General features: G+C 39.2%; 1 protein-coding gene across 1 annotated transcript; it reads right to left on the reverse strand.

Annotated features, from left to right (window-relative positions):
- Positions 1 to 7,816: 7,816 nt before the first annotated feature.
- On the reverse strand, positions 7,817 to 8,669 carry LOC115728745 (auxin-induced in root cultures protein 12-like). Its single transcript, XM_030659115.2, has one exon. The coding sequence runs from the start codon at positions 8,667 to 8,669 to the stop codon at positions 8,001 to 8,003; it is 669 nt and encodes a 222-aa protein (XP_030514975.2). The 3' UTR covers positions 7,817 to 8,000.
- Positions 8,670 to 13,352: the final 4,683 nt, after the last annotated feature.

A 13,352-nucleotide genomic window follows, 5' to 3' on the forward strand; every position in this document is an offset into this window, starting at 1 on the left:
ACTTTCATCTAGAATAGTTTTTAATATCAATATAGGATCTACTTACCATACTGAAGAACTTCATATGTTTCGTTTTTGTTTGTTGTAGATTTTCTATGTATATTGAAGTCACTAATTTTTTTTTTTATTGTTAGATATTACTTCCATAAAAAGTTGTTTTGTCGAACAAAAATTTCCAAGAAACCTAGTTTCTTTTTACTTTGTCGATCAAATTTATGGATAAATTTTTAAGTAGATGAAATTTAATTAAATCAAAACATTGCATAAGGTAAGAATTTTTTACAATGCCAGTGATATATCACTATTTTGGATAGGAAAAAATTAGAATCATTGATGAACTGTTTAAGAAAAAAATATCAAGATACCTTATTGTGCATAACGTTTTTAGTGTATTCCTATATATCCTCTAACGTCTTCCATGATTTGTATGAAAGTATCTCGCCTATATGAAAGTTCACCAAGTGAGCTTTTGAGATAAGAGGGACAAAATAAATAAGTTGTTATAAGATCATAATGAAGAAGAAACTCTTCTGTTTTATACAATATCATATATTTTATTCTTACTATTAGCGAGAAAATTTTGTATAGAGCATGTAAAAGGATATAGGAATATCAAAGTACGCACTTTTCTTTGATATACTAAAACAGAGTATGTGAAATAATTAACTACGGTGAATATCATAAATAGAAAGAAAAAAAAGGACAAAAGTTGGAGTGGGGCCATCACTTGCAATTGCAACCAACCGACATAGCGTCCCCCATTTAGTTTAATTGTTTGAATGTCTAGGTGAACATCTTGGGGGTTTCTTGCCTTCAGTTGAGAATTATAGTGAAAGAGAGAGACGTAATACTCTATCCACTATCAGATGAAAAGCACACGAGCCTATGATAGGCTTTATAGGATGATTATCTAAAACAGTCGAACATCAATAACAATCAATCAAGACCAATCAAAGGAGATATACAAAAGCCCCCAAATAGAGTTCTAACATCCCCTCAAACTCAATTTGAAAAAGGTTAACTTGAGTTTGAAAAAAAAAAAATCTAGAAAGCGTTGGGAAATTACCAATGTGGTGATTATTGGAAAATCCTCAATCTTGTTTTGATAATAACAAAGACAATCAAAGGCTACTAATGTGCATGTTGGTTGAGTTATATGAGGTGATATGTGCACAAGTTGAAATGCAAATGACGGTATAAAGAGCACCAAATGTCTACGAGATAAAAATTTGCTTTGCCAATATTTGGAGTGTTCTGTCGATCTTTGGGATTGGTAGCCAATCTCTAAGGTAAACATGATATTGGGCATTGAAGATGACTACAAGCTAGAAGGATCTCTATAAGGTGAACATCTGGAAGGACCTTGATCAAGGGTGAATAAGCCGGGGAAGAACGAGGATATTTGTGATAGCTTGGAGGCACAAAGATTAGGTAAACAGTAGGATAGACTTGGTGATGGTGAATAAGCCTAGAACTATGATATTTGTTAAAGCTTGGAAGGACCACATTTGTGAAGGTGAATAGCTTGGAGGAGTCGTAATTGCCAATATACTTGGAAGGACTAGAAGAAAAAATAGGTGCATCGGAATGTTATCGGAGAAGCGGATCTTTGGTAGAGAGTAGCTGCCTTATAAAGATCGGGTGAAAGATTGAAACAACACCAATGATCCTTGTGAGTCACCGAAGATGAGGAATTAGGGGGATGCTGATGTCCTTGTAAATCTTTATATGCTAAAGAAGCCACGAGGATCATTGGTTGATTGATCACAACCAACCACAAGGATTTTCATTGAATAGCATCAACAGATTGTAAAGATATGAACTTCCGTTATGGGTAAGGGATTGTGCAAATGTTTACTCTTGAAAGGTGTTGGTCACTTGATCTATTGACCAAATCTTTGGTCTTGGAGAATATAGTCGCTACAATGGTTGTGATGGTATCAATGACTTGAGTTTAGTGAAGACTAGGTATAAGGATGAAGACCTTGACAAGGAGGAGAACAAGTCAAAGATAAACGATGTGTTCATAATGACTTGGAGGTACCATAGTCAATCCGCCATCAAGGTGACATCTTTGGATGCTGAGATACTCAAGAGGATCATTGGATAATAGATCACAATTCATTCACACGGTTTTTCTATAAATAGTATCAAAGGACCAAAAGATCGGGTGTGTCGATATTTATGTCAATATCGGGTGTGGTGCCGTTTGAGCAACGAACATATGCGGATGTTTCGTTAAGAAGATTATAGCGGTTGGCGGGTGAAAAATCCGCAGAGAAAGATCGGGAAGTTTATCGAGGAACAAGAGTAGGCGTCTAATGACTTTTCAAAACAGTGTCAGAACAGCAACTTTGCAGTAGTTTCAGAATAATATCGGAAACGATGGCCGGAGCTAGCCCAACGGGTCTCTAATGGCTAGTTAGACTTCAAAAGCTTCTCCAATGGGAAGATTGAAGTTGTATATAAAATGGAATATCCTTTAGGTCAAAATGTTAGAGAGAGCACAATCTAGAATGTTTATACTTGCTTTGAGCCACTTTTCTCTCGCTATTTCTTTTGAAAGATCTTCTCTGGTGATCTTTTTGTACCGTGATTGTGTGAAAGATCAAATGTAAATGAGTAGGAATAGCAGCCGAGTCCCAATAGTGTGATCTATCAAGTAAAAGGATCGGTGCTTGCCAATTGTAACTTGTTGAGCAGATTACTAGTGGATTCTAACCCGAATTGTGGCCGTTATTCTCGAGAGTGGACGTAGGCTTGGGGATAAAGCCAAACCACTATATATCTTGTGTGCTTACATTTTACTTGATATTTTACTTAGTCTTGCACATGTTTAGATATTGTTTTGTGAAACATTTGATCACCCAATCTTTTTATATCACCTACTATTTTTTTGTATTCCTTATACACTGCGGCACACATTCTTCTCACCTTATTTCAAACATCCGTTGATCCGATTTCTATAATGTCTTTGCAGATGTTTGACCCGGTGTTTGAAATTGAACTTGTTTTATTCCATAAATATTTTTCAAAGTTACGAGATAACCTTTTCACCTCCTCTCTAGGTTGTATTGTTAGTCCCAACAGAAAGTGCCTAGTTGGATGTGCCTTGGTAAAGACATTAACAATTTGTTCAGCAGATAAAGCAACAAATGAAGTAGAGATAAGTCGGAGAGTGCCACAAAGAACATGATGTTGGATGAAATGACAATTTACTTCAATGTACTTGGTGCATTCATGGAGAACAGCATTATGTGTTATTTGGATAGAAGTAGGGATGATCGGTCCGGTTTGATTCTTGAGTGGTCTAACGGAACCGGTGGATAGACAAGTCGATGGTCCAACTGAGGAACAAGTTGGAGAGGATGACCACGGGAGCGTTGAGGTGGGATGTGAACCACCGGGCAGGGGGGAGGCGGAGGTAATGGGGATGTTGCCGAAATTGGGGAAAGGAAGACAACCTCGAGTCCTCTCTCACTCTAGAAGCTACACCGGGTGCTAAGATTTCAACTTCAAAATGGAAGGGAGTTCATTGCATCCCAGCCGCAAGTGTTCTGTCCTCAAGGACGATCTTGACTCTAGCAAAGCCCCATGGTAACTATTTCCCATCCCTCCCCTTCCCCTTCTCCTTCTTCTTTTTAAGATGCCGATCCTTCTTATTTGTGTTTGGCTAAGTGCGCACGACGTCATTTGAATGGATTTGCAAAAGTGGGTGCGGTTCTCCAAGGGTAAGAAGGTGAAGCCAAGAGATCAAGCCGCCATCAGACGCCCAATGGTGGAAGACGAAGGGCCTAGCCATTTGAGGGGCCCTTGGTTGGCCGCGAAAGAGCGCGCAAGACGCCGTAGTCAAATCACGGCCAAACTCTTTAGTGAGGATGGCAAGGGCATTGCCAACAACATCTCTTTTGCTGAAATGGCTTTATGAGGTTGTTTTCCTTTCACCAATTTTGAGCATCTTCTATTTTCATTGGGTTTCAATATTGGTACTGTATGGTGTGATTGATTGCTCGATCTAGTGATGAGTTTTAGTAGTGCATGTATATGGTCCGGTCTAGGCGGTCAATCGGTACGATTCCCACCCTAGAATCGGGAATCGATTTGCCCATTACCTATCTCAATTTTATGGAATGGGAAACTAGATTGGAATCCTTAGGAATCGCCTAGCACCCGCCGGTTCGGGCAATTCTTGATTTAGGTGATTCCCGTTGCACATTCTTAGATAGAACTTCAGTTATTGCAATAAATAAATATTCCGCTATTGTAACGCACTTACATGTCTTCTAGTAGCCATTGTAATCGTAATAGCTCCAATGTCATGTGTAATCATAATAGCTCCAATGTCATGTCAACAAGAGTTCGATATTCTTCTTTTGTATTAGAGCGAGCGATAATGGTATGTTTCTTATCACGCCATAAGATAAGGGAGTTGCCCAAAAAAAAAAAAAAAAACAGTAGCCTGTAATAGAGTGATGATCTTGAGAGTCATTATCCCAATCAGAATTTAAGGGTTTGTTTGGCAACGATTCAATCCAAAAAAATCAATTCTCGATTTTTTTTATTTTGTTCCCTTGACGAGTTTTAGAGAATCAGAATACGTTTGGTAATCGCACAAAATTTTTATTCCCGAAACAGAAATGCATTTACTAACCGCACAAAATTTCTATTTTCGGGAACAATTTAACTTCCCAATTTTTTTCCATTTAAGTGAAATAATTACGTCTTGTCATTATAAAGTTAACATTTATAGCATCACTAATAAAATGAATATAGATCTTGCATAATCCATAATTAGTCTATTTATTTTGTAGAGCATGAAGATATATGCAAGATCCTTAAGAAAGCACATAAGTTGAATAGCCAATTTGCACTTAAAATTTTTGCCACAAATTGATTGGGACAAAGCACTGAGAAAGAGTACGCATGAGTTTCAACACCATCACTACAACCTCTTCACTTGCAACTGCCACTTCTTCATGGCCAACAACCGGATAGAGGTGTTAAACAGATGGGTTGGATTAAACATGGCCTGACCCATTTTGATCCATTTTCATATAGTACAACCCGTACCCAATCCAACCCAACCCAACCCATACCAGACTTGACCAGTATTACTTAAATACTTTCATATTTAACCAAATCATGAAATATTTGTTTCTTATGATTTGTTAAGAAAAATGATATTACTAAATGAATTTTTTTTATTTTTTTTACATTTTTATTTTATTTAAAAAATTTTTTTTTAAAACAACGATTGGCGGTGGTTGGTGGCGGTGATTGAGGGAACAAAGTGAGAGCCTTCCTTTAGCCTTATCACTTTGTTGTTTTTGTTTCTCGCAAATGATTCTCAAACAAATAATCAACTTTTTTTCTTTTTTTCTAGGAATAGAATCACATGATTTGAGAATCAGAATAATTTACGTTTCTAAACAGGTTTCTCAACATTTTTTGTTCCGGGGAATATAATTAGAGAATCAAGATTGTTGCCAAACGGACCCAAAATAAGTTGTCAACTCCAATTTTTATTTTGTTTTTTGTCAGAGTCAACTCCAAGTTAGAATGAGCAGAAAAGTGAAGGCCAAGAAATAATATACCCTTAACATATAATTGGTTTGGAACTGAATTGGTAATTTTTTCTAAATTTTTCTTCGAAAAAGGAGGAGTAGGACAAAAAGCGCAGAACGGGGTAAGGATTTGATGGGGCGGGTATTGACTTTTCTTTGCCAATCTGTCCGATAGTTTTATTTGATTCCATTTATATTTGCAAAAGAAACACGAGGATTTTGTTTCTTATATGTATTTGTATTTAGGGTTAATATCATGAAAAACCCTAATCTAGTACACCTGTGACAAATTTACCCAAAACTATTTTTTTAACTACGAAAAATCTCAAACTAGTATATTTATGATAAATTTACCCTAAACTATTTTTTTTACCACAAAAAACCTAAAAAAGGTATATCCGTGATAAAATTACCACAATATTAATTCTTTTAACTACGAAATACCCCAAATCGATACACTTGTGATACTTTGAATTGAGTTAACATCATGAAAACCACAAATTGATAAACCTGAGATAAATAGAGGGTGAAAATCCAAAACTAGTATACCCATTAATTGCTACGTGTCACCACCTTAGCAATTTGACATTTAAATATAATGAAAACTAACGGAAGATAAATTTATCACAGGTGTACTAGTTTGGCCTAAATTTGTGTGGTAAAAAAATAGTTTGGGATAAATTTGTCACATGTGTACCAATTTGGGGTTTTTCATGGTATTAACCCTTGTATTTATCATCATCATCATCATTATTATTATTATCATTATTAATATTATTATTGTTGTTATTAAAAATTAGACTTGTTAAAATGGGTCATAAATCCATTTTTAACTCACATATGATGAGCTAGATTGTTACATGGGTTAGTTGTATTCATTAAATGGGTCGTAAATAGGTTTATAACTTAATTATTCACAAGTTACCTCTATAACTTTCTCGTCATTCTCTCTTGCCTTCACTTGATCTCGCATTCACTCACTCCACACTTTCACGTCATTTTTAAACATGTAATTGATTTAGGAATGTATATCGGGTCGAGTATGGTTTAGGTCGGAAATGAGTCACTAGACTTGTATTGCAATAAACGAGTATATTTGGATCGCACTACTTATAACCCGACTCAATCCACTAGTTTGACGGTCTATTGAAAACCGAACGCAACTGATATTTACTATTTTATGCAATTTGATAAACTGAATTTCAAATTTGAAACGCATCAAGCATCGGGCTCGGAAGTATTTTTCCTTTTTTTCCACGGGGCTCGAAAGTTGTGGTGGAGCCTTATGCCTTTCAAAAAATAGATTGGCTGGCTCACAATTCTTTGCTGTCAGTCGACGTGTGATAAAGTTCTTGGGGGTGTTCTCACTCGCAAGTCGTAAACTCTGACTTCTGTAAGAGATACAACTTTGAAAAGTGCGTCGATTGCATTACGTGTTGCTTATCTTCACTTTACTCAATCTGCTAGATTACCTCACCACCCATAGAGACTTAAAGCGCCTGCCTCACCAAACCCCTTTTTATCTAGGAATAACTCAGATTGAGCACACTTGCCGGCAAAATTCAAACTTCGGGAGACAGACAGAGCTTAAAATAATTTTCATAACGCACAGTCGCAATAACTGACGACATTTCTTTTCGCAATTGCCCATGAATAAGTACCGCTCGGCATGGAAAAGTAAGAAAGTAAATTATATAGAGCCAAATCCTCATTGAGGTCAGTACTTTTGGTCAAGTGAAAAGAAAAGGAAAAAAAAAACAAGAAGCAAGTTATGAGCATTAAAGTGATTACAGCAACTCCATGACGCTAGGTCATAACTCATACGTGTTGAAACGAAAGCAACACGTTTTACCGTGGTCAGTAATTTAGTTTTAACTACACTTTTTAACGCATCTTTCACGTCAGCGATGGTTAATAAGTTGCCCGAGGATCAAGTAAAAGATATGAGAATTGGCCAGTGGGATCTTTTTTTTTTTTTTTGGTCGAAGGCCAGTGGGATCTTCACTGTAAGAGAAAAAGAGAACTCAGTCCCATCAACGCGCTATCGTGCCCCACAATTCAAACATTTTTTTTCCCCTTTTATTAACGCTTTACACTTTGAAAAATATATATTATTATTCTACTCTCGAAAGTTCTATAATCGGGAAAAAAAGTACTCTTAAGATTAAAAAAAATTAAGTGAAAAGGGTTGGGTTAAAGAGAGTCCCTTAAGACAATTTTCAAGGTGAAATTCACCCTAAGTACTGGGGTAATGATTCGACAGTAATTTCTTGGCTCAGTGAGTGTTCATCGTAGTCTAGAACAACTACTATATAAAGGAAACGAAGAAGATTAGGAGAAGATCATACTGAAATCGAAATCTCCAGCATAGCTGCAAATTTGAACAGAGACAATAACATCGGATCCGGATCCAAATCCAAATCGTGGATCACTCGACTAGAGTACCGTGAGGCTCCCCATCAACAAAACCGCACTCGCCAACAGACCCACATTGCCCCGACGCGCCGGAGCTCCGCCCTTGCTCGGCCCCGGAGCGGGGGAGGGGCTTCCCCCCGTGGACTGCAGCTCGAGCGTCCCCTTCGACGCCTTGTTCGCCACGTCCAGCGGGTGGATGCTCGGGTGGGTCCCGTTGACGGCGCCGCCGACCTGCCAGACTTGGTTCACGCTCGCCGCCTTCTCCGGCACCTTCACCGCCGCGAAGATCCGCATCGTCCCGTTGGCCTCGTCGGCGCTCAGGTCCCACACGTTGAACGACAGCTTGGACTCGACGATCGAGTGGTAGCCGGAGATGTTGTAGGTCTTGGCGACGACGGAGCCGCTGATCCTGAGCGCCATCAGGGCCTGCGACCCGACCATGCCGGTGGCCACGGGGTTGATGGCCCAGGCGACCCAGGCGCCGCCGGGCGCCGGGGAGGCGACGTAGGCGACGGAGAGGGAGGAGTTGGAGGCGTTGTAGGTGTAGTGGAGGTAGGCGCCGAGCTGGGGGAGGTCGGAGCAGTTGGCGTAGAGCTTGTTGGTGAACTTCTGGGAGGTGCAGGTGAGGGAGAGGGCCGGAGGGAGGAGGGAGAGGAGCGAGAGGGAGAGGAGGAGAGGGAGAGACGCCATTGTTGTTGCAGAGAGCAAGCTCAGAGACAGAGAAACAGAGAAACAGAGAAGGGTACTCGGTGCCTTCAGATGCGGAAGATTTTTATAAAGAGAGTGTGTGCCACGTGCCAGAGTGGACGGTGGAGCGAAGTATCGGCCGGAGATTTTTCTGATTTAGATTGGTAATGTAATCTCGTAATTTAGGAAATAATATCTCTCTGTACCTGGTTTGGGATGTGATCTTGATTACTAATGCCCGAATTTATTTACCCAAACTGTAATTATCTGGACAGCTTGTTTTTTTGCATCAATTGGGCTTTTGGACCGTCATATCAACGGACCTGTTGATAAGAAAAAGGAATATGTGCATACGTAATGCTGCAACGAACGACACATCATGTGACACGTGCGTGAGATCAATAAGGACACAACACCATATATGATGTGTTAGGAATCACATTAAAAAGAATGATTACTACTGGAAAGAGAGATTTAATCTCAATAGAATAATGGCGTATTAGAAGAGCATAAATTATCTGAAAAAGGGCGAGAATGGGTGACCAGTGATTCAGCGCGTGAGTTTCACGCCGGCGAATGAACGTTCGGTTCGAATTGAAAAGAAGGGCGAATCACGAGACGCCACGTCATGAAAGAATCGGGCGAGCAGTGACGTGTTGCTCGTGGATTGGTGGGGTAACGGTAGCGAGGCTCGGGAACTAGGCATCTCGGGCTCTGGGCCCGGTGTTTCCGTAATTGACTAGAAAGAGCTCGGGAGCCACGCACGAGAATATGAACGGAGGAGGGGGCGGGGGTGTGGATACGGTGACCGAGGGTTGCAGGTGGGGCGTTGCGTGCTACCAGGACAGGTGTCCTCCGATCGCGGAGCGATGAAACTCACGGTCAACTTTGTGGAAATTTTGCGACTTCGAGTAAAGGTCACCTAACTTCCTGGAAGTCGTCGATGATTTATAACTTTGTTTCTAAATTTCTTTATTATTATTATTAATTAGTAATTATTACATGGTGCACGTGACAGCACTTTCTCCGAATGCTCGTGGAGGAAAGTATACTACAAAGTTGGAAACTACTAATGCTGCTACTAGACCGTGTTTAGCACGAGTCATTAGTCAAGACTATGGTCGTCTCAGGTATTATATTGTCCTTACTATTTTTTTTTCTTTTTATTTTTTTTTAAATAAACTTAGAAACTGGACGTGGAATATTCCACGTCCAATTTCTAGGTAAACTTATGCATCATTTACTATAATCTTAAAAAAAAATGCTCATTAATACACAAAGAAATGGGCAAGTTTGCAAAAACATTTACATAGTTATTTCTCGAATACCACGCGGTCGAACACCCAAATAAAGAAACGTTGCTGTTCTGGAAGTATTGTCCTGTGAAACCAGTGCATTAAAAATCAACATATTTTATTTTATTAAGTATGCTTAACAATGTCCGAAAGCACTTGTTAACAAGATGTCTTTGTAGATAGAATTTCGTAATATTGCATAATTGTAAAGAAGTTTCAGCGCATGTGCGGGCCTTCCAAGTATTTCACGCTGAGCTAGAATTGGATAATGTTTTTGGTGGTTTAGAGGTTCAATCATCTCGAACCATTACTTTTTCATTTTTTATATTTCTTTGGCTAATTGGACCTTTTTTTCCGAAAGCACCTAAATCAATTCATGAAGATATACATGTCGCCTTTTCCGAGGATCCTCATTACATATATTTCACCTTGGAGAACTTAATCAATGGTCCCGGGTCTCCCCCGTTAAGAGTGAGTCACATAGGTATTGATGCAGCTTCCGAGCGGCCCGATGATTCCAATTTTCGAACATGGAGTGGCATTGACGATAGTTTCCTTATCTACGTCCCCATTAATGACGTTTTTAGTTTCCAGATGCAAGCCCATCCCCCGCTGTCTACCGCCATTGTTGTTCACCTTGACTGTAACCAAATAACTTAACGAAGCCCCACGTGCCCGCCATGAATGTTCATCTTTGGATCCCTTTCTTTGTTTCTCTCAAGTGAAGAACACGATTGTGTATCCACGTGCGAACTCTTTTCAGTGTCAACTCATGTAGCTGTCGGCCAAAAGAAAAGGAGAACATCGTCACACACGTTTTCTTTTAAAGGGGGTTAATTACAAAGTCGCGTCTTCATCGCTCGGATCGAAGGCTCTCGAATCCATCCTAAGAACGGTCGCTTCCAAGAGCTATTAGCATCTCAGTCGACCCATGTGTCTCGTCTTCTCATGAATTTTCCCGAGGAACATTTGGTTCGATACTTTTGTAAATGTATACTTTGAGCTCACAAATATGGAGGTTATTGTTAACGTGTGCTTTGCAATAATATCCATATACTCTATTTATCACGTCAGCCATCTAAGGAAACCACAAGAAATGGGAGCGCATCCGAAGTCCCAAAGACAAAAGGAACTTTTCAAAAAAGCGTGCCACCCCAGCGGGTCGCACGTTTCTTAGCTCGAATTGGTTGGTGCACACACGCATGGTCCCCAGTGCCATTGCTTGTATCAAAAAGAAGATGAACTAATGGCACATGGATTTATGAAATTTTAGGGTTTTGCTTCTAACTCTTTCTCAAAAGTTCACTTTAAAAATGCCAAACATGCACTCCAAAAACACCCATGATGCTGGCGAGAAACAATATCCAGTTTCCCATTAAAAAGGAGAAGAAGAAGAAGAAGAAGAAGGGAGATGCTTCGTTTATATATTAGCAACAAAAAAAAAGAAAAGAAAAGAAAATCTAACCCAAAAATCCAAGCATATAAAAATGCAACGTGCCAATCGGATTAGGAATGACAAATAAAATGTGACGAACGAGGGGACCCACATGTGAAATAAGCTAGTCCAGAACCTGGTTTGGATACAATGTTAGAAAAGTCTCACACAAAAGTATAAGTTGAGAGGTGAAGGAGAATACATGTATATAAACAACTTATATGCCACAATCAAGCATTGTGAGTTATTTCAACAAAGAAAATAAATGCACGTTCAATAAATTATACAACATGGATCCTATTGAATTCTCAGTTTTCCTCATCAAAAGGAGCGGCTTTGATTCTATATTAGCATTAAAACTATTAAAAGCTCCAACCCAAAAGTTAGAGCATATAAATTTCACATGCCAATCGGATTATGAATGACACATGAAATTTGACGATCGGGGTGGATGCACATGCAAAATAAGCTAGTGCACAACCTTATTTTGGTACAATGTTAGAAAAGTCATGCCCACAAGTTTAAGCTAAGAGGTATAAGGAGATGACTTATATATAAAGAGCACGTAAGTTCCACAAACAAGCAACATGGGATATTTAAATCAAGAAACTAACGTACGTTCAAGGAATTATACCGAATGGATCCTATTGAATTCTCATACTTCCTTAGCGCTTAACCTTTTGGTCGCGCAAAATTCCGTTTCTAATTTTGTTCTTTCAAATGAGAAGCTTCGCAACTACCCTTATGTCATGCTGATGAATCGCTTACGATGTCGAACGACCCTCGTTGTTTTCTTTTTTTCTCATGGAGGTGGAGGTGGAAGTGGGGGCGGCTCGATCCAATTACATTTTATGGATGTCTTTTGGAAAGCTTCTTGATGACAAAGTACGAAGCAAACTTGACCGCCATTTAAGAACGTTTCATCAAAGGGGTTTCACCACAAAGGAAACCAATTCCAAACACAAAACCCTAATTGCAGCGATGACCAAAAAGAAAAGAAAAAGGCAAAAAGAGGATCCGATACCCTATCCCACATCCTCCAAATGGACCAATGAAAGGTGTAACCCGAAAAAAGTAAGGGCTTGTCTCGTGGAGGACGGAAAGAAGGGCAGGTAAAATTACCCATTCAACTCAAAATCTATTGTATAAATTTCAATTCAGCAATAAAGCTTTCAACTTTATCCTACATCTTTGCACGAAATATTAACATAATCATTTAAGTCAATTTTCGTCGGAAATTACTTATGTACGGTACAATCATTACTGACCGTCCTAGGTGGCATACCTTCACGTTCACGATTTTCAGTAAAATTTGGTCGAAAGAACTACATTGGAGTTTCATACAGAAGTTTACGTACAAATTCGTAAAATTGAAAAGTTTTTGATTAAATTGATATTTGTATAATAAGTTTTGGACTAAACGAACAATTCAAAACATGCCGACTTCACCCAAGACAAAGTGCTGACTTTAGCTGCCAAAAGGATTTCCCTCGTTTAGTTTACTTTTTCAAGATTTTGTGTCTCCTAATTATACTTGACCTCGTTCATTTCCAAAACCCACATCTCCGATTCCCTCGTCGGTGCTGGAGGGTTCACATATACACGTGGGGGCCATCCTAGTCTAAATGGTTGAACTTGGACAAGAGAATTCTAATTTGTTTAGCAGCATTCTTGGTGGGAGTGTTTGTCCTGTTCACAAAGGCCAATTGGAAAAAGTTCCTGTCGATTGCAATTTAAGTCCAATTTCATCGTCACGGCAACGGCAGAGGGATAAATAGTAATGGGGAGATTTCAATTTTCTAAAGGAGCGGATCATACGGCAAAGTCGCATTTTTTAATCTTTCTTCCTTTGTTTATTCTGGTTGGGATGGAACTTGAATGCCCTAAGACTACGTTTGGTCGGGTAAATCCAAGAAAAACAAAGCGAAACTTCCCTCGTTCACATAAAACATTACA

Source organism: Rhodamnia argentea, chromosome 7 (assembly GCF_020921035.1).
Source record: "Rhodamnia argentea isolate NSW1041297 chromosome 7, ASM2092103v1, whole genome shotgun sequence".
Taxonomy (NCBI): domain Eukaryota; kingdom Viridiplantae; phylum Streptophyta; class Magnoliopsida; order Myrtales; family Myrtaceae; genus Rhodamnia; species Rhodamnia argentea.